Source organism: Phlebotomus papatasi, chromosome 1, assembly GCF_024763615.1.
Source record: "Phlebotomus papatasi isolate M1 chromosome 1, Ppap_2.1, whole genome shotgun sequence".
Taxonomy (NCBI): Eukaryota; Metazoa; Arthropoda; class Insecta; order Diptera; family Psychodidae; genus Phlebotomus; species Phlebotomus papatasi.
Window position 1 is genome coordinate 42408923 of NC_077222.1, and position 25471 is coordinate 42434393.

General features: G+C 31.7%; 1 protein-coding gene across 3 annotated transcripts; it reads left to right on the forward strand.

Annotated features, from left to right (window-relative positions):
* Positions 1–10152: 10152 nt before the first annotated feature.
* Positions 10153–25404, forward strand: LOC129799784 (organic anion transporter 3-like). Of its 3 annotated transcripts, XM_055844001.1 has the most exons (8): positions 10153–10434; positions 10515–10539; positions 15443–16164; positions 19046–19200; positions 19270–19438; positions 20507–20967; positions 24856–24984; positions 25046–25403. In XM_055844001.1, the coding sequence occupies exons 2-8, from the start codon at positions 10537–10539 to the stop codon at positions 25297–25299; spliced, it is 1893 nt and encodes a 630-aa protein (XP_055699976.1). In that variant the 5' UTR covers positions 10153–10434; positions 10515–10536; the 3' UTR covers positions 25300–25403. The 3 variants fall into 3 exon arrangements, with proteins under 3 accessions (XP_055699976.1, XP_055699975.1, XP_055699974.1); XM_055844000.1 differs by having other exon boundaries at positions 10153–10539; XM_055843999.1 differs by lacking the exons at positions 10153–10434; positions 10515–10539 and adding an exon at positions 11238–11417 and having other exon boundaries at positions 25046–25404.
* The last annotated feature ends 67 nt before the right edge of the window (positions 25405–25471 follow it).

A 25471-nucleotide genomic window follows, 5' to 3' on the forward strand; every position in this document is an offset into this window, starting at 1 on the left:
ACGTAAGTTTTCTCATTTATTTGTGCAACATTTTCCAAGAAAAGAATCTGCTTATGTTTTAAAATCAGGCATTAGGAAAAAAAATTATTCAGTTGAAAAAGAAAATCATCAAATTTATTATTAAATCAATGAGAAAATACTGTAAATTATGTATAACTTGAATATTTATACAGACATTATAATATGTAAATAAACGATAAATTCCATAAATAGAATAATCTCTGAGAGTTTTACTAATTTTTCACTACATACCGAAAATAATGAAAGCAACGTGCCAAACTATTATTAGCACATTACTGTAATTCCTCGCAAAACTAGTTAATATCCAGGAACTCCTGAGAAACTCTCAAAATATCTGATGAAACTTTTCATTTCTATGACTCCGACCACTCTGACAATCTTCAAATATCAAAACAAGATATATTGGTGCTAATTAAATACTTTATTTTCGGATGCATTCAATTAAACTTCACGAAAATTCAGTCAATCGGAGATGCTGAAAAAGTTCCTCATCTGTTGCAAAAGACATGGAAAATGAGCAGAACATTATTATATGTGGAGCATATTTATAACATGCTCGGCAGTTATGATTGAGCGATTAAATAAATGGATAATTTAATTAGGGCTTCTGTGCAAATTGAAGATAATTTTGTACACATGTCAACATCCCGTATATGGATATATTTCTCACAGAAATTAACTCTTCACACCTTTAAAAGAATTGTCTGATGAAACTCCGCCAAATTTCTTCTCAATGTTCAGGGTTCTTGTGAAATTTTTTTTCTAAGAATATAAAAATGTTTTCGTAGGCAAATTAGAGAAACACTGACAAAGAATTGAGATAAGAGTAAAGAAAAAAAAAAGAAAAATTACGTTCAAATTACCTTCGTTTAACAAGTTGAATACATTAAAATTCTTGGTGCACCTCAAATCCCAACCACCTGCAACCACCAAGATATGGTCATGCACGAAGAGATAAGGAATAAATTGCTAATTATATTATTTTCGTTTATGCTTGCCATTCTTTATGGCAAGATTCACCTCACACGACACTGGAGTTTCTCCCCATTCTCTTTTCATATCAATTTCCTCCCCTAAAACCACATTGCTCGAGAATTTTTGTGTCAGGAATGCCATAAGGCCAACGTCTCCTAAATACCTCTGCCTGTACACCACTCATAATATTTGTCTGATCATCCATTTTTCCTTACTTTCAGCAGCTTAACATCAAAGCAAAAATCTCGTGATATTAATTATTTGGCAAATATTCGACATTTTTCTCAAGTACAGTTTTCATGTGCCACCAAGGCTGTTATATTTTGAAGACATGGTGTACTGACTTAAAATTTTAGTCCTTAGGTGGCAATATTGAGTTTTAATCGTATTTAGCACTTAATTTATAAATTATTAGGGTAAGTGTGCCAAATTTCGGCATAGTTGCATATAAACACCGAAGTCCTAAGTTTGAAATGCAATATTTTTAATTCATATTGATATTTTTTGTTACTTCCTATTCGGGAGTTTCGTGTGGAACTTTGAAGACTAGTTTATCATCTTTGTTTTCTTTAAATCACTTCCTGAAATATTGAAAAAATAATAAAAATATGGACATTCCTTTGGGTAGTATTCCGACCACTTTGTGTGAAATACCGGCCACCTTTTTGTGAAGCAACGGATAAAAAATTTAATTTTAATTTAATATTTAATTTAATATTTAGTTTAATACGTTTATATGACCCACAAGCCCAGAGATCTTCCGTGTGATTTGTCCTAAAGACCTGAAGAGTAGCATCTCAAATTTACGCGCAGATTCCCGTAGCAATTTGCCCTTCCTGAACTCTTCCAAGGCCTTTTCCACATCATCTTTTTCATAGAAGCGATGGTTTTTTTCTCTGAACATTGTAGAACTCAGAAATTGAAAAAAAAACATAAAATGAATAAGAAATTTAGGAAAGCGAAAGATGTTGGCGGAATAGGCAACACTACCTCACCGGAGAGACGCTCACAAAGTATATACTTTTTTACACGAAATACAAGATCCAGCTGGGAAATTTCACACGAAATTTAAAGATTGATTCACTATTAACATAAACAGAAACAATCTTTAATGAAAACTAATCAATTTTCATGAAAAACACCGAAGGAAAACCTTCTGCACTTCACCACAAATCGCAAGACTGCTACACTGAGAAAAAAAGAGGGTGCGATTAACTTTTTTTCCTCATAACTTTAACACTTTTAGGTGTAAAAATATATCAACATTTTTTAATGTTAATTTTACACCTTTTTAACAGTAAAATTAACATGAAAAAGGGTAACTTTAACCCCAATACATCTAAAAAGGGTAATATTTACACCAATTTCGGATCAATACTGCAGGGTAAAATTAACATTTCCGGATTGTTATTTTAACTTTTTCGGATTTCTCTGAGTGTAGAAACATAATCGATCTGTCACATTTTCTATAAGACTCTTTTCACAATGAGTTTTTGCAACGCTATTTAAATTCAAATTATATTTAAAATTTAAGGGTCTTTGTGTTAATACATCCTAAAATAAATAAATATTTAAAAGCAAAATGAATTCATTGACTATTCGAAGATTACATACATAATTTTAATTAATTTATTTCCATGGCCGAAATTACACTCAAAGTAGCCGAAATTAGAAGCTGGCCGAAATTTGGCACACTTTCCCTAGGCTTTTATATTTTTAAATTGCTTTTTAAAGGCAGATTTGTATTTTGTGTTAAACACATTTAATTTGAAAGTGTCAAATTGGTCAAATTTTTTAAGAACTGCAAAAAAAACCCAAGAAACTTCTCATGATCATCATTTTCAACCGCTTATCTCTATTGGGTTCGCGGTCCCATGACATCCAGTTTAACAACCCTCGCTTGTCGATCCTCCGCTACTTCAGGAAAGATGTTCGAGTTCGATCTGAAGGTTCTCCAAGGCAAGAATCTGATTTTGAATCAGCCAGATTACGTTTCTCACTCGATCTCGACGAGTGATTCCCTTCCCTTAACCGCCCGAAGGTACCTCATCTCGGCAGCTTGTACTCGCGATCTTACTTTTTTGTCATTACCAATATCTCATGACCATAGGTGAGAATAGGAATGAGCGCAGCTTTAGAAACCGATCATTTAGCTGAACGACTAAGTTTGATCTTCCTTACCATGCTTCTACAAAGCTCCTTCATTATTGCATCAGAAGCCTGGCCGATCCGCAACGAAAGTTCAGCGCAGAAAACTGATCAAAAAATTATCTAAAATAATCTTTTGAATTTATTCTTAATGTCAAAGCCATTACAAGGAGCGCCTAAATTTTTATATTAGTGTATCATTCAATTCTCTTTTCTTAGAAAGCCTTAATTTTGACTCTGATTATCTCAAATTCAGTTGATCTTCCCTTAACATAAAACTTAAAAGAATAAGTTTCAGAATTTCAAAGTGCTACAAATAATATCAATCCACAAGAAAGTTTGTTGAGCGTATTATCTTGAATTATATTTCATTTTTAATTTCATGTCAAAAATAAAACCAAACGAACACGATTTTAACAGACAATTGGCAATCATGGTCGAGTTTTCGTTAAAAAATCAATTAGAGAAAGAAAAGTTTTATGATGTAACCGACAGGATATTTTTAAAATTTTCCTTTTCACTTTCTCTAGAAAAGGACTTCCTTTTAACATAATTTTAACAATTTTAACAAAGTGCTAAACCTTTCCTGTCATAAAACATTTCGTCCATCTAGAAAAATGTGAACTACACCGCAATCTTTTCTTATATTAAACTTTATGAGAAATGCTTGCGATATGAACCATGCACAAAGTCTTTAATATACTAATATGTCAATAAAAAGTACTATAATTCACCAAAATGTTTAAAAGTTCTTTTTATAATATTATGTTTTTTGTAGCTTGGATTAAATCATTAAAATAATTAACGTGACAATAAACAGATAAAATGTTCCCAATAAACTCTGGAAATTTAGTAAAACAGTTAAAGTAGAGCTACTTTAACATTGTTTTGTTATACGATTTTTTCGCATATTTCTAAAGGAAATTGGGTTTAAACATAATATAATTCGGATAGACAAAACAATTGTGGATCTAAATAAAATAATTGTAAGGACCAGCTTCATTTAGAAATAGTCGAAAAAGTCATATATAAATGAAGCCCCAGAGCTAAAACTTGCCCCACCTCAACCTACATATATTACAACTCTAATAGGATGAGGGGACTCAGTGTCAAAGCTTTAATTAGCACCCTGCTATAAACATTATTTTAGGACTCATCGGTGAGATCTGAATGGTACACTGAGAGAAATCCGAAAAAGTTAAAATAACATTCCGGAAATGTTAATTTTACCCTGCAGTATTGATCCAAAATCTGTGTAAATATTACCCTTTTTAGGTATATTGGGGGTTAAAGTTACCCTTTTTCATGTTAATTTTGCTCTTAAAAAGGTGTAAAATTAACTTTAAAAAATGTTGATATATTTTTACACCTAAAAAGTGTTAAAGTTGTGAGGAAAAAAAGTTAATCGCACCCTATTTTTTTCTCAGTGTAGGCCCTAAAGTTAAGGACTGAATTTTTCCACAGTAATGGCGGACGAATTAAACTATCAAATACACTTCTTAATTTAACATTTTATCATCTATCGTAATATACATCGTACATACATCATAATATCCCGCAAAAAGTGTTTACGAAAAAGAAATAAGAATTTTTAGAATAAGAATTTAAGTTTTAGAGTTGTATTTCGTTAATGTTGTCACTCGAAACGCAGACAATACAGTAGAACTCCGCTATAGGCCATCGCTCTATAGTCCACAATTTATCGACCGTTGATTTCAAAACACTGATTTTATGTTAGGTTATGTTTTTTAGTACGCAACAAGCATAATTATTTTAATATTTTTGGCAAACTTAATTGAGTAATTGTGATAATAGTGATCCATAATGAAGAGAGCGAGGACAAGTACCACAATCGCAAAGAAAGTGGAAGCCGTCGAGCAATTTCAATATACTAAAAGTCGTTGATAATTTAAAAAAAAAAATGACATGGACTATAGTGCGACCCAAGTGTCAAATCTGGAATCAAATATGGCCTATAGCGATGCTCTACTATACAAAGATTCCTAAAAAAAATTCATGAATTTAAAAAACATAAAATTACTTCGAAAATATTTCCTCTTGTAATTGACAGCTGAGCAACATGGCCGGCATATTTTATTAGTTCCTATGCCCACCGCTATGTGAGTAACACACCATGTCCTTTACGTATAAGGGAAGTGCCCATGCTTTGCACAGTCCCAAGCTTCATAATGACCAAATTTTTCCTATATTTTTCAATAAATGTGACTAATCGCACCCATATTTTAAAATCTAGGGGAAAGTGTCCTGTTTTTAAAATATATTGCAGAGTTGCATTCATTAAAAAACTTAGGAAAAATTTAGTCATTATGATTGGAACCCTGCAAAGCATGGGCACTTTCCCCTATTTGGTAAGGGATAATTTTTGGGAGCTTCTTGATAGTACACTGAGAGAAATCCGAAAAAATTAAAATAACATTCTGGAAATGTTTATTTTACCCTGCAGTATTGATGCGAAATCGGTGTAAATATTACCCTTTTTAAGTGTATTGGGGGTTAAAGTTATCCTTTTTCATATTAATTTTACCCTTAAAAAGTTGTAAAATTAACATTAAAAAATGTTGATATATTTTTACACCTAAAAAGTATTAGAGTTATGAGGAAAAAAAGTTAATCGCACCCTCTTTTTTTTCTCAGTGTAAGGTATGTGAGATAGGGGTTAATTCAGGCTTTAATTCACGCTTCTCTGGTCATATGGGATCTGCTTTTTGCTTAGATTGGATTCAAATAGTGTTTAGCTATATATCATTATCACATTTTACGTCTATAAAGGTAATTCTAAACAAACATTTCATTTTATATTTTGTGTTGTTGTTTTTTTTCTTATTTTATTTAACAGTACTTAAATCCCGTCTAAGATACCATGAAAGTTTTTTCTGCGAAAGCCCTAAAACGATGAATAATGAGAAACTAATATCATTTCATATTTCGCTTTATTACTTCATGCTGAAGTGAAAAAGACCCCCAGCGTTTATCTCATACCATTTGACCCATATGTGATCATTTTCTCTTAGAAATAAATGCATTAACAAATTAATATGAGTTGTTTAGAAAAATTCCTCTCTCTCTCTCTCTCTCTATCATCATTTCACACTTCTGAATAGATGCGTTTAAGGTGTACCCCTGTAGTATCCGAGTTAATCTGCCTTCACCTTAAAATTTTATGTGAAAAATATTTGCATGTGACATTTCTTTTAGCTAAATTGAACTTGAACTGACTAAATATTTGAAGGCGGGAAAATACCTTCTGTTTGAAGTTAACCCCCTCACAAAAGTATGTCTTAGGATAAACCTACTAATATGATAAGTTCAGTAAATATTTGTTGGTACACCCGATAATCGTTCCAAAGAATGGAATAATTTTCAAGACTTTTGTCACATAATAGCAATTAGGATTCATCTAAAATTTGAGTTATGTTAAGACGTCAGAAGAAGTTAAGGAAAATATTTCCAATAATAATTTAATTACTTTTAGTCAGTGAACTTTGTTGGATTAGTAATGATTGTATTATTTAATCATGGGATCTGGAAGAAAATGCAAAAAAGGCATACTCACATGGTCATTCTCACCTTTCACCTTGATTAACTACTCAGCGATAGTATCTCGATTGTAGGTGGAAAATTAAATTTAATTCATCTGTAGCTGTTTCTCTCCCACTTTGAAGTTTTCATTCTACTCACCCATCGAATTAATTCATTATCCAGAAACATGGGATGTTATTTTTCTCAGGTGCAAGATGTAAAAAGAAGTCTGACGATTGTACAAAGACTATTTGAACCGTATTGTTGCAAAAACACCTGTGTTTGCATCAAAGTCGAGGAAGAAAAGGTAACAACATTGGGAGGGAACCAAATTTAATTCAAACACTCAACAATAGATAATCCAGATTATTGACACAGTGAATATCGTCATAAAATGAAAATTACAGCATGACTTAGCCATTCGTGTGAGAGCCTGGCATTTAAGCACCAAGTCATACTGAGGAAATTTGTGCAAATATTTTTTTGACAATCGCGAGATTATCGCGTGATGAACCAAGGCCAATAACTTACCCAAATTTGGAATCCAAAAAAATTGGATATTTTGATATTAGAAAGACAATCACATGTGGCAAATATGTATTGGAAAATTGAAGGTAAATTTATAGTAGATGAGATTGTTCTTCAGAATTAACTCAAAATTCAAGTTCTAGCCGGTTGGAATAAAAATTTTAGAAGCTTTAAAATATGTTATGGTAATAGTAACTAAAGAAATTGTTTTCTTTTCTTCTTTTCAAGGATATATTATTTTTTGTATTTTTTTATTTTTTATCTTTTAGAAATATGATTATATGAAGTTTTCGAAATTTTAAATATAATATTATTACGATTTTAAGAAAGAACCTATTCCTGCTATGTCATATCATTACTGTGGTCTTATGGCCCTGTGTCCCTATGACTGCACCGATGTTCAATAACTTTCGAAACTATACCGCTTTGTAAGATGACTTAAAAAATTGCTGATTGAGGCATCAATTTTACATGAGAATATGAAAATATTTTGATTCTCTGTTTGCTTCAATTTTGTGAAATAGATATAAAAAAAAATTGGATTATATGTAGAAATATAACCCTGCAAAAGATCACATTTTTACCAAACTTTTGCAAATTTTAAGTTTTGAGAAAAATTAAAAAAAAATAAACATGTGCGATTTTCGACATTCTAATTTCTTCCGATAAGAGATCGCTTGAAGATATCGACTTAGACTTTTTCTGATTTTCGAAAGACAAATTCTAAAGTAAATTAAATAAATTGTCTAAAAATTATCCAAAAGTACCTGAAAAAAAAACAATTCAATTAGAAATAAAAATTTACTCATAAGCGGTTCATTAGCGATTTATAGTAATCTGACACTATTAAAGTTGATCCGTATTTGCATTTCATTCAAAAATTTAAATTATCAGTTCCTAACTGGTTCTTTACGGGTTAATTGCCGTATAACTATCGCTTGCGGATTCCAAAAGAATTTATATATATATTTTTTTTTATTTGACTCATTCAGTAAGAAAATATTCTTTATATTGTTTCACTTTTGAACTTGAGATATCGCTAGATATCATTATGGATTTACAATTTAGAAAAGAAACTTATCAGAAAATGTAAAGAAATTGAAATATGAGGGAAACTAGGGCACCACCGAACACGGGGTAACACCGAACTAACATCAGTTCTTCAGTACATCAACAATCTTTAGGAAAAATCTGCAACATCTGGACATCCATCTGCACACTGATCATAATATGCTCCTAGGATCTCACGCTTCATGTAGATATATACCGGAGGCAACCAAAATCCCGAAAGCCAAAATCACGAATATCATATGTGCTAAAAATCTATTTTTGTGAACGTCCCGTCCGTCCCGTCCGTCCCGTCCGGGGTACGAACACTTCTGGAGAGAGAACGGAAAGAGATATCGACAAGCGATTAATAACTCAGCTCCTTATGGTATCGATCGATCACAAATTTGAGTATGTTATAGAGTATGAACCTAAGAGTTTTTGATTAAAAAAAACTGAAGCCCCCCTCGACTCCCTGACCCGAACTAGAAGGAGTCACAAATTTAATTTTCAAATGGTCATACCTCCTGTTCTAATTGTCTGAATTTGAAAATTTTAGCGTTTTGCAAAGCTCTCGTGGAGTACTGTAACTTTTTTGATACCTCATCCGGGTCCTGGTCAAAATCTCGAACGCCAAAATCCCGAAACCCAAAATCCCGAATGTGCCAAAATCCCGAAAGCCAAAATCTCGAATTCTTAATACACCCAGCGAAATTTAATTAAGAAGTTTGCATTAATTGGCTGGTGTGGGTCATCTATACATCCGATCAGCCTAAAATTTTTTTGTACAATATAAGTCTGTATAACAACTTTTTTATGGTAGTGAGCCGCGCTCACTATCATAAAAAAAGTTGTTATACAGACCTATATTGTACAAAAAAATGTTAGGCTGATCGGATGTATAGATGACCCACACCTGATGATAGTGAGCCGCGCTCACTATCATAAAAAAAGTTGTTATACAGACCTATATTGTACAAAAAAATGTTAGGCTGATCGGATGTATAGATGACCCACACCAGCCAATTAATGCAAACTTCTTAATTAAATTTCGCTGGGTGTAGTATTATAGCTACTCCCACGATTGTACCCGCGCTTGCTGGAGGCAAATGGAAATCTTCTGTGTCTTATGAAATTATTCTAAACATTTTCCTCCATATAATTTCATCCTTTTCAGGATTTTGACAATTCGGGATTTTGTCTTTCGGGATTTTGACTTTCAGGATTTTGACTTTCAGGATTTTGGCCTTTTCGGGATTTTGGCGTTCGGGATTTTGGCTTTCGGGATTTTGGCTGCCACCGGTAATGAATACGTTCAATTTGTATGTTATTCGCCCCTTGGCGCTAATTCTGGTAACGAAAAAAAGTGTATATCACATGTGGGACCTTCCTCAATGTAAAAGCTCAACGACCGTGGAAAATTCGACAACGGTTTGCAGTGAAATGCAGCTTCAACTGCTCATTCCATGCCTTTCCAATCACAAGATCAATGTGCCAAGTCAATTTTTTTTATTTAGCAGGGGAAGCCGGAGACGTCCTTGGGAGCGAAAGTGGGTTCAATGGAGCACGAGTAAAGATGGAATTAAGTAACAATATAAAGTCTCTATGCAAACATATGAGAATCTGTGCTAAAATTCTCACCAAATATGCATCCCTGAGGACACGGTAAACCGCGTGGCCCTCTCCAATAGAACCGCCATGGGTTTTGTGTATACTTTCTTCAATATGAGCAAACTACGGGGGTATGTATCACCAGTAAATATTTAATTAATATTCTTTGCTAATTGATACAGTGACAAAAATTATTTATTTGGTAAATAATGAAATAAAAATTTTGCGCTTCGATATGGAAGTTGGTATCGGGTATATAAGGTGAAAAATAACCCAGATGCCACCCACATTTTATCAATTGTGTCCCAATAGTGAAAACGTGCAGTTTTAGAGAGAACGTCTTTTTGCTGCCACTTGCCATAATATAATAAATTTAAATGATCTAAGCCCAATTGATCGCCTCCATGATCAATTGATTTTCATCCTCGCGTCAACAGAAATCACACACTGACGATCATCTAGCAAAGTGTTAATTTTATTTTATCAGTGGTAGTGAAGAAAAAAAGTTTTTGCCCGAATTGGATAGAATTGAGACTTCATCTTTAGACTATTGGCAAAAAAATTGTCAGTCTCCATCGTCGGTCTTGTCCAAATGTTCGCTAATTGCTTAGCAAAATAAGTAATTTGTGATCTAATTTTTCCAGCAAACACAAGACCACCATAAAAATGGTAAGTCGCGAAGATATGTGTTCAGTGTCAACTTTTCGTGTCTTCCGGTTGATCAAGAGAACCATTCTGATAAGATTCTTGATGTCCAAAAAATCAGTATCTATCAGAAGTTCGTGCAGAACGTTTTAATAGATCACATAGTGCTTCTCAGCAAGATACTAATGGATTGATGTTAATCAAGTGTAGTTGTTTTGTGAATATCCTGTGTATTTAGTTTTCATCCTTAAAGAAGCTTCCTAAAAAGGTGATGATTGATTTCAATTTTTTTAATGTCAATGTCATGTCGCGAGACAATAAAACTGTTTCGCTAGACAACGCGTTGTATTTTAACTTCAATTGAGTATCATGGGCAAAATGAAAGATTTCCTCATCGTGTGCCAAGAATTATATAAGAATTTCCCTCTCTTCGCCAGATACTTTTCCCGTAGAGTTTATCACGTGTTCACGACCAGATTTTCGCATCTCAAGTTCACGTACACAGTGGCATAAGGGCTATGAATTATTCACACATTGAGATCAGACATACCGGTGGGTCACTTCTTGGCCGCCAAAATGCACCGTGATGCTCCGTCTTAACTCTTCAGCCAGATGATTTCCTATACAGACAGTTGATCTTGTGAGAATAGTTCTGAGCTCACGAAACGATCTGAGGAAGTAATTTTTCGGCTAAAGTTTGCCAACTATTTCTCATATACCTCAGTTGTTTCACCACTATCCCTATGACAACACGGGAAATCATTGAGTCTCAATAAATCGTCTCTAATTAGTATTTGATTCCTCTCAGAGGAAAGTTACACTATCTGTGCTTTTGCAAATACTTAATCCTTAGAAAAAAGACATCCTCAATCATGGCGAGAAGACAAAGTCGTGTGAATTTTGTAAGTTTCTGTGAATCAAAAATGCAGGATTTAAAATATGTGTCGTCACGATGTGATAAATGATTTCTGAGAAACTCAGAGGAATTTCCAGCTACAAAACCTTGGCAAACATTTAATAGACTCCAATTTGAGTTAACGAGGAATACGCAAATACGGACTTATTTCCAAAATTAGAAAGCTTTTCACAAACTAGTGGCAAATTTGATGACTTTTTTTGATACTCATTTTAAGATCCAAATCTCAAAGGTTTAACCCTTTCAAGCCAAAAGGATTACAAGACAATTTTTTTCTCTCTTATGGCGTTATCACACTTGCACATTAAAATTTTAATATGATTCACATTAATTGTCGCTTGTGAGCGTTTAAATATGTTATTTGTGTCTTTGAGTCACTTAATATTTGAGGTTTTTCTATTTGTTGATAAAGAAGTGGACTTGGCCTGCAAAAATAAGTTTAAATTTACCTAAAGCACAAATATTTTTCACATTAAGAAATTAAAGAGAAAATTGCATTAATCTATCGCATTAATGCTATAAATCAATTTATATCAAATTTTGCGGGCCAAGTCTACCTTTTCATCAACAAATAGATCAAATTTTGAATATGAAATGATTCAAACACACAAATTACACATTTGGATTCTCACCAGCGACAATTAATGTGAATCATATTAAAATTTTAATGTGCAAGTGTGATAACACAGTTATATTTCTGATCGTTTGAATCTTCTCTATTTTTCAAATCTGTATCAGGATTTATAAAATCCATATTATCAGAAAATTCGGGGAGCTACACTCAGTTTTTGGTTTCTCTATAAGTAAAGCTAAAAAAAGAAAAGCAAAAAAAATAATTAACAAATCTTTTGCCATGAAATTATGGATTTATCTTGAATATAGACTATTTTATATTAATTTACTATTCTAATTAATTTTTTGACACAATTTTTACTTTAGTCATTATTGATTTTTTAAAAAAAAGCATTAAATGTGATATTTAGAATTACAAATACCAAAAAAAGAACTAAAAATCTTACAACTGATGTAAAAAGATTAAAAAAAAAAGTTTTTATTCCAATATTAACACAATATGCACTTGGCAGAGTTGCATGATGTTTTTTTAAGTCATAATTGCGTGATACTTCCTTATATTCTTTTATGCGATACACAATAAAAAAATATTACAACAATGATCGTTGATTTGTTATTTTAACACAGTTTATGTTAAAAAGTTATACAAATGCGTGTACGTCAGAAAAATGTGTAAAGCAAAGTTTGTGTAATGGAAAGCTGTGTAATCACACAACAAAGTTAGCAATTAATTACAGTTGTGTAGATTTTGTTACACATTTTGTGTAATGCGTTAAACACACTTATGACTTAAGCCGAAAGACGACTTAAGACAATTGTAATCAAAAGATTATATTTCTGAACTGAATGGAAACTGATGAAAATTTAGTCGAATCATTATTTTGATTACGTTAAACCGTCTCTCGGCTTAAGTCGTAAGTGTGTCTAGGGCTTAATAAATTTTATTTCTTATTTTTATCCTATAAATAGAAAAAAAAACTTTCAAAAATTCACAGATTATTTTCTGTATCGTTTTTAATGGGTTAATTTCGAATAAGAATTAGTATGTCAAACAAAAAAAATCAACTTATTTTCCTATTAGCATACGTTCTTTTTCTCATTTTCTGTAACTTGAGACATTTCAAAGTCTATTAAAAGGAACATTTTATTTTTATGGCAGTACGCTTATTAAGCACTCCCTAAACTTCAAATTTAAACCTTTAGCAGTATTTATAATTTCAATTTTAGCAATATTTCAAATTTCTTCTGCATTAGAATAATTAATATTCAAAATCTAAATCGAGAAAAAAATTATGAGATGTATTGCGGCACTAATCTCAAATTTCAACTGGAATGAGTGCTTAAAATGTATTAAAACGAGCTATGATTTTCATTAAGACTAGAAGGTCAAAAGATACCAAAATACTAATTAAATTGAATTACCTTTATTTAAATTTATTAAGAGATCTTACGGCTAATTAGCATGTTTGTTTTAGTTTTTAGTTTTATCACTTATTACAGTAAAAGTACAGGTGTACAGTGTACACAGGTATTTTCTCTTTGGTTAGAACATTTTAAATAAAAAATAACCACTATAAAATATATGACAAGAAATTTAAAAAAAGGAATCTACTACTAATGTATATAAAAACCAAATTAATGTGGTTTCTTTCAATTGATCAAATAAAATTCAATTGAAATATCATCATAATTACATCTAACAAAATACAACGTCTCCTAGTGTATTGGAGAGATGTTACTTCTAATTTTACATAATTCGTAATAATTAAGCCTTCATGTAGCCATGCTATGACCACTAACTTGCCAACATTCTAAATTTCATTGTATTTTATGAATGAACTGAGCTTCTGGCTTCCTATCAGAATTTAGGTCATACGTTATTACTTATTAAACGGATCTGTATCACTTATTCTCCATACTTGCAGCATTGCTTCTGTTTACATTTTGCAATTCTCAATAATTCCCACAATATGTTTACATTTTTTATCGATCATTGATTGTCTGAATTTGATTAAGTTCCCAAGCAAGGCAGCTATTTAAGAATCGCATGGTATCAAGATAGAGTATATGCAATGACGTAAGCACGACCAAGTATAGTGTATAGTCTAAAAAAAATTATGAAACTATCGCGCATTACAATTGTATAATGAAGTCAGAAAAGATTTTAGAACCTCTTTTAAAGGACGTATTACTTCTAAAAGGGCTTTTTTTCGTAAAAGTTTTATAAAATATGCAACTTAATCATCTCAATATTCTGTCTTTAACCCGGATTGTGACGGGTTACGAGAGGAAAATTTCCAAAAGAATGTTAATTGAGTAAATGCCGCAGATATAGTAAAATAGAGTTAAACATGTTAAAGTTAGAGAAAAAATCACTCAATTAGCTATTACACACAATGCAAATTTAATCTATCCTTTTAATTGATCATTTATAATGGGTCCCCGTCAAGGACGGTTCCTCTTATACTATCAAGTGCAAATAAGAGCTTTCAAATTTTCATGAAATATTCGGATGATTGAAATTTAAAGGAAATTTTCTGTAAATCAAATAGAATCCTCGTCATTTCCAAACAATTGTCTTCTCTCTAATTGGAGGCAATAGAATAAGTATAGTTAGTTTAAGATACTACTCAAAATAATCGCAATCATACTTAGTTTAAGGCAACTTAGTAACAACTAATTAAACTTAAAGCAAGTTTCTCTAAATACCTAACATATTTATTTTGAAACGTTTCCATAAGTTTCTTTTTTCTATTCTAATTTTGGGTTTTATATAATTATTTTTTTGTAATTGTCTTGTAATCAAGTATAGTTATAGTTTTTCGGAGCTAAGAAACAACCTGCTGAGCTGTAATTTTTAATTCTTATTAGCTTTTTAATTAGTTAGCAGGTTTAACTAAAAAAAATAAAACTATATAAATAAAAATTTAGTTGTACTTAAGTAAAGTTACTTTTTCCGCTCCCGATTAAACTTTAATTTTCAGAATTCAAAATAAAAAAAATATTGACTCTCTGTGAAACTAAAACTCTGTGAAATTTTCCATTATATTTCAATTGAAAAAAATCCAACTCCAAGCCATAGACATGAAGAAATTTGCAATTTTTGAATTGATGAATCGCATATTAAAAGTAAGTTTTCCTCACGAAAAAGCTCCCCATTCACATGCAATTTCCCATGGCAATCGGCAGAGCAAAGGCGCTAATTGAACCTAGGCACCAGCACCTCTCGTCAGTACCGTAGAACGTTTCCTATAGAATGGAGCAGAAGAAAGTGCTGTAATAGCTTTAGTAGTTCAATCTCTGGTCCACGGTGGATAGAATTTTGAGCCCATCGGGCGCGAGTGTTTCAGTGCTAAAGGAGGCTCCTTAATTAATTTATTACCCTTTTATAATTGTGTTCTGTGACTGAAGTGTGTGTTCTCCCCCATTGAAATATAGGCAGACTTCCCGCTACTCAATTCGGGTGCAACACCAGGTGGAGGAGCGGCGAACTCGACCCCCCAATGCAGAGAGACGAGTGGCGATTTTGAGCCCGTTGCACCAGCACCATCGCACAATATCCCTTACCATCCGCGAAAGAAGTCCCTCATTGACGAAATCGACGTACCAACGGAAAACGTTGATATGGTAGACAAGGTGGATATCATTGGAAAAGTCGTTGGCGACTGGGGATGCTGGCAATTGCGCACAGTTCTCCTTATCTTCCTCTGCAAAATCCCCAGTTCGTGGTTTATGGCATGCATCATATTCACTGCACCAGCACCTCGTCACGGAGACTTTTTCTGCAAACCACCAACCCATCTGCCCCTTATACAAGAAGTCAACAAGACAGCTTGGATTAAAATATCCCATCCACAGATTCCCACAGATCCCAATGATCAGGAACTCTCCATAGATTTTTGCAATGTATATGAAGATGCCCTAGACCACGTTATTAGATACTTCAACAGGACTGATGTGAGCAATCCATGGATTGAGCCTGAACGCAATGCCACAAACATTATCCCGTGCGAGAGTTTTGAGCACCACAGTGACTACAAAAGTATCATCACGGATTTTGATTTGGTGTGTTCAAAAGATATTCTAGTCGCCACTACCCAGTTCTTTCACCTCTTCGGTGTACTCTGGGGTGGTATCATCACTACTCAACTTCTAGTGCAGTAAGTCTAAATACACAAGTTAATTCTTTTATGTTTAGTTCATGTCATCATCATTTTCGTAAAGTCTTAGAAGTATAAGAATGCGTGCCATGACCTATTGGCACCCTATTTTTTTAACATTTAGGGTACGAAATATAAACACCTATCCCTTATAAGACAAGCCAGAGTAATGAAAAAAATCATATTACTTGCATTTTATTAGATACATTAAATAGCTGTCAGTGTTTTACTGCGAATAAGTGTTCCCTGTCGAACAGATCGAAATTTGACCCTATTTAACGTAATTGTTTTCATAAAGTTTTAGGATCACAATTATATACTTTTTATATAGTAGAGTACGTAATCAGATTAAGGGTTAAATAGCGATTACCGCAATTACCGTCGATGATCTCTATTATGCTTTTATTTTTAAAATATATTTCGCAACGAAATTAATAAAAATTTAGTAGCTATTAATCATTATTATTAACAGTTACAACGAAAAATATAGCTATATTAAAGAGCAAATCCTATGTGAGCTAAATAGGAAAATTATGCACACAAATGATACATTTTTTGATTTCCTTTTCATTCCTAGACCTTTAAATTTAAATTGATAAATTTAAATTAATTTTTTTCTAAGTATTTGAGGGATAAACTTTTTTGTAAACCGATTCCAATAATAGACGTATAAGAATTTTCTAAATACTACTTCAGCAGGTTTAAGGGGTTACGTAGGTCAAGAAGACTAAAAAGCATAATATTTTTTCTAATATTTTCAACATTATAAAAAATTTATTTAATTCAAGCTTCTTAGGCATATAAAAGTACAATATTTAAACTATATTTTCTAAAATTTTCATTAAAAAATCTTAAAAATTCAGCCATTGAGACCTGGGGCGGAATGATAACTTTTTGATACTTATCAATTTTAATCGATAAATTTGTATCTTACATTAAGTAAATGATGGCTTTTTACGCATTGTTAGGCCATTTATTTTGACATTCTTAATAGAATCTGATTGTTAATAAATATTTGTATAATCTACAAAAAGTACAACTATCGTTTAATTTTTTGATTTTGCTTTAGATTTTTTTAATACTTTTCAGTGAGCAACATTTCTCGAAATTGGTTCAATCTAAAATCTAAAAACTAAATAATATCCTGTTAGCTGATGAGATAAACTAGTCCTTGAATGAAAGATTTTATGTTTAGTTGATCACAACTTATTCTACAAGACGAAACGTGGTGTAAGATACGTTAAAAATTGGAAATTTTATATGAATTTATCCCAAAAATTCATATTTAATTTTTCTTTTTTATCAAAAATCCTTCGTTCAAGAATTAGTTTAATTCATGAGCTAATAGGAAATATTTGGTTTCTTGATTTCTGATGAACGAGAAATCTTGTTCACTTAAAAGTTTGTTTTTTTTTTCAAAAAGGTCTCAGAAATCAAGTCTCAAAGGCTTATTTTTTAAATTTCTAAATGAAAATTTTAGAAAATATAGTTTAAATTTTGTAGTTTTATATGCTTAAGAGCTTGAATTAAATATTTTTTATGTTGAAAAAAAATAGAGAAAATGTGCTGTTAGTTTGCCCCACATAACCCCTTAACAATCGCATAAACTTGCGTATGATTTTTTTTAGTTTAACATAATATAATACATAACAAAAATCCGTTTAGCATATTAGGAGTATTTTTGATTATAAAATATGTATTTTATTCAGACTGTCGCTTTCATCAGAAGTCTCGTATAATAATCGGTAAATACACAAAATTTACGATATTTGTTGACGGAGCTGGCAACGAGATTAGCAAGTGCCAATAATGAGAAAAAATCTCCAAATTTGTAAAAAAATTTATGTGTGTGGAAAAAATAAATTTGTAATTTCTAATTAGACCCTGAAGGAAATACCATTGAAGATTGAAACGTTGGCTGAATAAAGAAAAATTCCAAAAAGGAATATAAACTGAATTCCTAAAAACCAGATTTGGCTTAAGTTTTATTAAAATAAGCGTTGGTAATGACGATTACCCATACTTTCCCATAAATACTTTCCCATTTTTATTAATTAAATTAATTAATTGGTAAACCATTTTTTTTATTAATTGAAATTAAAACAAATATTCAATTCAAATTAATTTAGGAAAATCATAACAGGGGTATAATTTATATACTTTTAGATTCTAATAAGGGCCCAAATAGATTCAGGCTGATCCTCCAGAATATTTAGCCCATATAGCCTCTAAAATTTTGTAGTAAAGATTGTTCCCAAATGATCATACATCGAGGGCTTACGATCATCGATAAGAGGTCTTTTGCATAACTTTTCTTTAACTAATCCTTTCCTGCCCAATTACCACAAACTAAATATTTTCGAGGATCAGCTTTAGTCTATTAACGCCCTAAGAGTAATTTTAAATGGCTTTCTTATAAAAGATCAAATACATCTATTAGTTTTTTTTAGATAATGCAAAAAAATTAAATTAGGCTTAAAATGTGATTTCCTTAAAGAAATTTAATTGGGTTTCAGAGATTAGACGATTTTTTTCCAAATACCTTTTTATTTTAAAATTGATTTTTAACAACAAATTGGTAAATTGCTAGAAGTAATTAAAATACAAACAAGTAAACGTCCTTAAAATGATAACAGAAAAGGTTAAAGCCTTTGAAAATGAATAAAAATCAATATTTAGCTAAAATTCTAACAATTAAACTAAACGAATACTTCACGGTTCAAGTGAAGTTTACGAAGGTAAAAACGCAAAATATTAAGAGTTTCATTATCATCACCTTGATGTGCGAAATTGCGTGTTCATCTCAAATCTATTCTTTACCTCAATTATTTCCTTGAATTTAAAAAAAAAGAATTTGTGATAACTCAATTGTATTTTGCAGCTTCAGTCCTCGACGGGTAATGTTGGCAGGAATGCTGTCGCAGATTATCTGTGGGAATCTCACTGGTCTGGTCACAACTTATGGACTTCATGTCTTCTTTAGGTGCTTATCGGCAATTTGTTGTGGACTCATGTACACTTCAGGGGCCGTTATATGTGAGTTTTCCCCAGCATTATTACAAAAATACCAGAGATGAGAAATTAATATGGCTTTTCCTCGAATAGTTTCTGATATCACGGCGGGAAAGTACAAGACTATTGTGTGCACAATGTTTGAGCAATTTTGGTCAATTGGCGTGATTCTTCTTCCCGGAATGGCGAGCTTTGTCAACAATTGGTCTCAACTCTACATGGCCATCTCCTTCCCTACCTTTATCCTCGTCATTCTCCATAGGTGAGGCTTATATCTGAAATATTCCCAGAATGATCATCTGATCGGTTCAAAATTGGCAGATTTAGTCCATTTTACAATAATTGTTGATTCACATAGTTAGGATAATTGTATCATATAACACTTTTTCCTCTACAATCAACGAACTACTCATTCATTTATTGATAGGAAGATACAAATGTTAGGTATAATCTTTGGCGTTAAATGTTTCAGTAAATATTATTTCATTGAAATATTTAATATTTAAATTTAATAGAAAAAGGTTCAGAAAATATTTGTGAATTTACCGTAGTTCGTTACGAAAATAATACAAAGCAGTTAAAGAAGGTCAATAAGAGGAAGTTGTGCGAAAATCTTTTTGTCTATAAGATTATGTTCCTTAGAATATCCTAATGACAATATTTGCTCAAAAACCGATGTGATCTAATTTCTCCAGTAACAACAAAATGAAATTAATTGCCTGAAAAAGCACTAATTAAACAATTCAATCAGTTAATTTGTTCTACGAGGTTTATCTTATGTAAACGAGGAAAAGTTCTCTATTTTGTATGAATCACAGTATTTTGCTCTTTGTATTTCGTGCAATGTTTTCCCAAGATAAATATACCAATTGTATCGAGATGAAGCAACTTTTCTCCCGACTTTGAATCTTTAACAATAAATAATAAAATAAATCTATAAAAAGCAGGACTAAGAAAAATAACACATTTTCACCTTGCATTTGTTAATTAAACTATACTCCTCAAAGAAAAATATTCCAATTTGTAAGAATTTTATATTAATTGCATTTTTTAAATAAATTAATCTTATTAATACAATTAACTCTATTAAATAAAATAAATATATGCTATAGAAAAAGACTGACGCAATTGGTATAAAAGAATCATGAAGCAAAGATCGCAAATTCAAATCAGTTCTATCATCAATTCATAAATCAAAGATTTAATGAAATAATTTTCAATGTCATTTTAAACATAATTTATTCTCCGACTTTTGTAAATATTCATAAAGGCCTAAATTCTAAAACCTTTAAAAAAATCTCAGTGTATAACTTTGAAATTGAAATTTCAGGTGGATCCCTGATTCCCCTCGTTGGCTAATTGCCAGGAATAAAGTGAGTGAGGCCAAAGCGATCCTCGAGGAGGCAGCGAGGATTAATGGGAAGAAAAATGCACTGCCTCGTGATCTCGAGCATCTGCTCCAAGTTCAAGCTGCATCCTGCCTCGAGGGAGCACCACCGCCAAATTGGTGGGGTCTCTGGGAAGGGCATCGTGCCAAACGCCACATGATCTGTGTTCACCTTGTCTGGTCCATCTACATTGTCACCTACTACGGCATGCTCTTAAATATCAGAGTCTTTGGCCGAGAGCATTTGGAAGTTAATACAATTGTAGCAGGAATTTGTGAAATTATTGGAACCTTTATTGGACTTTACTTGATACTCAACAGCAGCAGAAAGTGGCTCTGGACGGGAATTTGGAATGTCGTGGCTGGTTTAGCAGCATGCACAATCTGGCTGATTCCACCCTCAGGTAAATAAAATTATCCTTATGCTACTAATCTTAATGATAGCGTAATTCTCAATTGTCTCGAATATGATAAGACTGTAATATTTTTGTCTGAAAATTTTAGAAAATTAATTCAATTAAGTTTGCTAAACTCTAAATTAGAAATTATTTATTTTATCTGTAAAACCAGTCGAAATATTCTTAGTAAAGGAAAATTAAGAGATTTTACCATCTTTGCAAGGACGTAAAATAATTCCTGATCGATTTAACATTACTTTACTGGAGAAAATGGAATATTGTATTGATCATTGCTCATTCATGCCCAAAAATATTTATTTCTTAAAATAAAAGAAAAAAAATCTAAAGAAAACTCATATAGACGATATTGATTAAAATTTTAATTTAAAATGGTCAATAAAATATTAAATTTTACTTAGTAAAATCTGAAAGTATCAAAAACAAAACTCAAGAATATTACGATTTAGCTCACATTGGACATTTCAACCAAATGAACTACTGTTTTGAAATGTCTTTTGTTAGGTCTTATGAGCTTTCTAAAAATCTCAAAATCACTTAATTTGGATTAAAAATCTATAAAATATAAAAATCGACGAAAGATATTAAAAGACTTGTGCAAAATCTAATTTTTTAAATCTTCAAAATAGGCTTTTTTCGGGAAAATTTTGATCAAAAGGAACCTACAATGTCGTCTTGGTAAAGGTTTTAGGGCAAGCTAGGGCTTTCCACATCAGAACCCAAAATAATCAAAACATTGTTAGAATAGAATTTTTGAAAGAAACTTTCAAAAAAATTTTGAAATTCTAAAATTTAGCATTTTTTATTTAATTTCTGATCAATTTCTCTCCTGTTTGTTCGAGAATAAAGTCGTCTTGATGGCTTTACCAAGCTTTCAGCTTACCAAATCCACCGATGTAGTGAATTTAAATTAAATTTTTAATTTTAAACACATAAAAAGAACTTTTTTTTTCTCATTGGAATCTCCATTGAAGAAAACCCTTTTTAGAAATGTTTTAGACATTTAGAGAATTTTTTGTGGAAGTGCTTTCGTCTTTGCAAATAATTTCGGATCATAAAAAAACGATATGGAAATGGATTTATGGTGAATTTTAAACAGAATTCTTGTAAAAATCTTCATAAGAAAGTTAAAAAAAAAAACCGAATTGATCCTTTTCTTAAAACACAAAAAGGTTATATATATTTTTACGAAAACTAAAATCAGATTAAATTAAGATTTATGCTATTTTTAAACTAAAAAGTCTAAAAGCCTTTGTGGTTTAAGAATGTCGGTTTGGGACATTAATGTCAAGCTTAAAATGCAATTTCCTCCAATAAAAAGCTAAGCAGATCCGTGAGAAAGTTTTTGTACCCCCTTGTCTAAATCCGTCTAAATCGGCGAAGAAATGGAATAAAAAATAGCATTTCTTCGACAATCACTTCATAGGGGAGACTGGGGCAAAATTTGTCAAAACGAAAATTTCAATATTCACTATTTTCTAAAATAAAAGAGATTGAGGCTTGAAATTTTTATTATAGATAGCCTTCATGAACTTTCTTAAACTTACAAAGTTTTAAGGGATTCGAGGAAAGATTATGTAAAATAAAAAAAAAATGAAATTTTGAGCCCTATTTTTGGAATATTTGGGTTACAGAAAATATCAATACTGATTAGCTCAATTTAAGCACATTTCTCGTTAAGATAGAGAAAAATTATCTTCGACAAAGTTGTAGAGGAATAAATTTCCTATAAAAATATGTCTATTTGATATTTTTAACGTTTGCGAGAGTAAAACGTCACAAATTATCCGAAGACTGACAAAATTTGCCCCAGCAATTTTAAGAATATCCACAAAATTGACTTTTATGGCTCCGGCACACCTTTTAGATTTTAGATCATTAAAATTTCATGAAATCAAAATTCACATCCCTTTCTTTCTCATATGTTTTGAATATGTCTATCTCCTTCTTATGCACTCCAAATTCGATTGAGCTAAATTGAATTTGTTGTAATGCTTAAAAGAAGAAGAAGAGTGCAAAAAAAATTAGATAGACATATGCAAAACGTATGAGAAAGAAAGGGATTCGAAGTTCGACTTCATGAAATTTTTCTGATCTGAAAGGTGTGCCGGAGCCATTAGAAAATGATTCGAAAATCACATTTCTTTCGAGATAGAGAAAAATAGTCTTCTCCAATGTTGTAAAGCAGTAAATTTCCTATAAAAATATGCTCATTATAAAACGTTAAAATTCTCTCAGAGCTCGTGAAAGGATTAAATATGCGTTTTGACAAGTTTTGCCCCAGTCTCCACTAGATTTTTTTCCTAAAGGTCCTAATACAGATTTTATTGATTTTTAAATAAGCTCTTATTTTTTTTGCATTCGAACACGTTTTTCTTCTGGAGATAATCCTCATATTTGACCTCTTACAAAAATTCTGACTAGGGTAAAGTGATACAAGTTGGACATAGTGTTACAAGTTGGACAATTCGCTGGTACAAGTTAGACATGGCTTTTTTTCTTGATAAATACAGTACAAAATTTGTTTTTAAGCACAAGGAACCAAATTATAAAACTAAAAGCATTAAAAATATACAAATAAAAATGAAGTACTAAATTTATCAAGAAAAAAAGTCCTGTCCAATTTGTACCACTTTACCCTACACCCGTGACTTTCACAATATTGTACATAGGACAAGATGTAGCGCTCCCGTTCTCAATTGTGTTCTTGGTATCCTGGGGCCCCTTAAACCATTTGCTGACTAGGCTTCTTATCTTGTATCCGCCACTACTGGTCAGAAGGAAAAGGTTTTCAAGCTTTGCACACACTCTGGCTTCGAACATTTCATATTTTTCAGAAAATATGGGACTTTAAAACTAGTTATTAAATATATTGCCATAGATAGGTCACATTCATTAAGGGAATATGGGAAAAATATGAAAGCCTTCCCCCTATGGCTTTCCTGATTGTCTGAAAAATTCAGTTGTCGTAAAAACTATGATAATCCGGATCATGATCTAAACAAGACGCTTAATTTATTCTTGGATTACCTCCAGGCTTTATATCTCTCAGATATTTTGATTTTTTTTTAAAGTACTATAATTTTATAATGCGTAAAAATCAGATTAAATTATGTAATTTAGTTGAAGGAATATCTCAATGATTAAAAAAATATTTTTAAAATAGTCGTAGCTAAACAATTCTTGCTTTCAATACTTTTTTTCTTTCTGAACTATCTCATAAACTTTAGTTTATTTTTAGATTAGAAATATTATATAGTGTAGAAAAAAATAAACATTGTTCCTTAGTATATAAAGTTATTAAATATCCATCAAAGTCCCTAGACATGATAATATCACATGAATAATTCAATCTCTTCTTACACCTTACTTAAAACATGCACACATAAATATTGCTTTAACACTTGAAAGCATTTCCGCATTTTGTGAAATAAAAATTTGTTTTTCCTCTGATTCTATCACTTTTGCTAAATTTCTAAAATTTGAGATGTTCCATAGCGATAGCATGTAAATTAATTTCACAAGGTTTTTGATTGGAAACTGTGAAAATTTTTCTTTGCAAATATTAGGGAAAAGTTTGCATAAACTTGACGTGCAGGTTTTACCTTGAATATGAATGACTGCAAATTTTTCACTGCAAAAACCTCAAACATTCTTAGGAAATTATTTTATTTCACTTTCTGTGGCATCTGCATTGAGAGTTCAATATCAATAGAGAAAAAAAATTAAAAATTCAAACAACTTCAGCTCCGTTTAGGACAATGACGCAATTGTGAGGAAAAGCTGCTAGATAGATAATTTTTGTTTTATTAATATTCTTAATTTAACATATTTTTCTAAGTTCAACATCTCACGAAGCTTTTTTTACCTTTTCAGTTCAAGGAATCGAACGTGTTGTGTTGGAAATGACGACAGCAATGATCACGAAAACGGCCATTTCTACCACTTTGTCCATCCTCACTACCTGTACCACGGAACTGGTATCAGCAGAGAAGAGAAGAATTTGTGAGTCTGCAAAAATTCCCAGAATCTTAGCCAGGAAATAAGTATTGAATTATCCTTTCAGGTGCTTTTTCTACGATCGTTTGGGCACGAATCTGGCTCCTGACTGCACCATTTATTGGAGCTACAACAATTTTTGGCGAATATGTTGCACAAACAGCCTTGTCCTGCATGTCCATTGTAGGTGGTATCCTCACAATGCTAATCTCAAGTCCTCGTACACTGCCGATGAGGAAGAAGAAGACGAATCTCCCGCCAGAACTGACCACGCCCGGAGTTTGGACCGTAAAGAGTCACCAAGAGAAAGCCGGCGCCTAATCAAACCAAGTTTACTTATAATAAGTACAAGATTGATTTTATATTCTTCTGTAAATACTATAAAAAGTGATTATAATAATTTATTTCCAATTGTTAAAAAAAAACGTTTTCTTTGGATTATGAATTGGCGAATCAACCCAAAAATTTTCCCAAATTGTTCATAGATGGCACT

Excerpts from the sequence above, each read along its gene's own strand:
- LOC129799784 (XM_055843999.1), top strand. The coding sequence starts at position 11,388 with ATGGCGAGAAGACAAAGTCGTGTGAATTTT. Across the intron at positions 11,418-15,442 it reads GACAAAGTCGTGTGAATTTT|GCAGACTTCCCGCTACTCAA; the intron begins GTAAGTTTCTGT and ends ATTGAAATATAG. Across the intron at positions 19,439-20,506 it reads ATCCTCGTCATTCTCCATAG|GTGGATCCCTGATTCCCCTC; the intron begins GTGAGGCTTATA and ends TTGAAATTTCAG.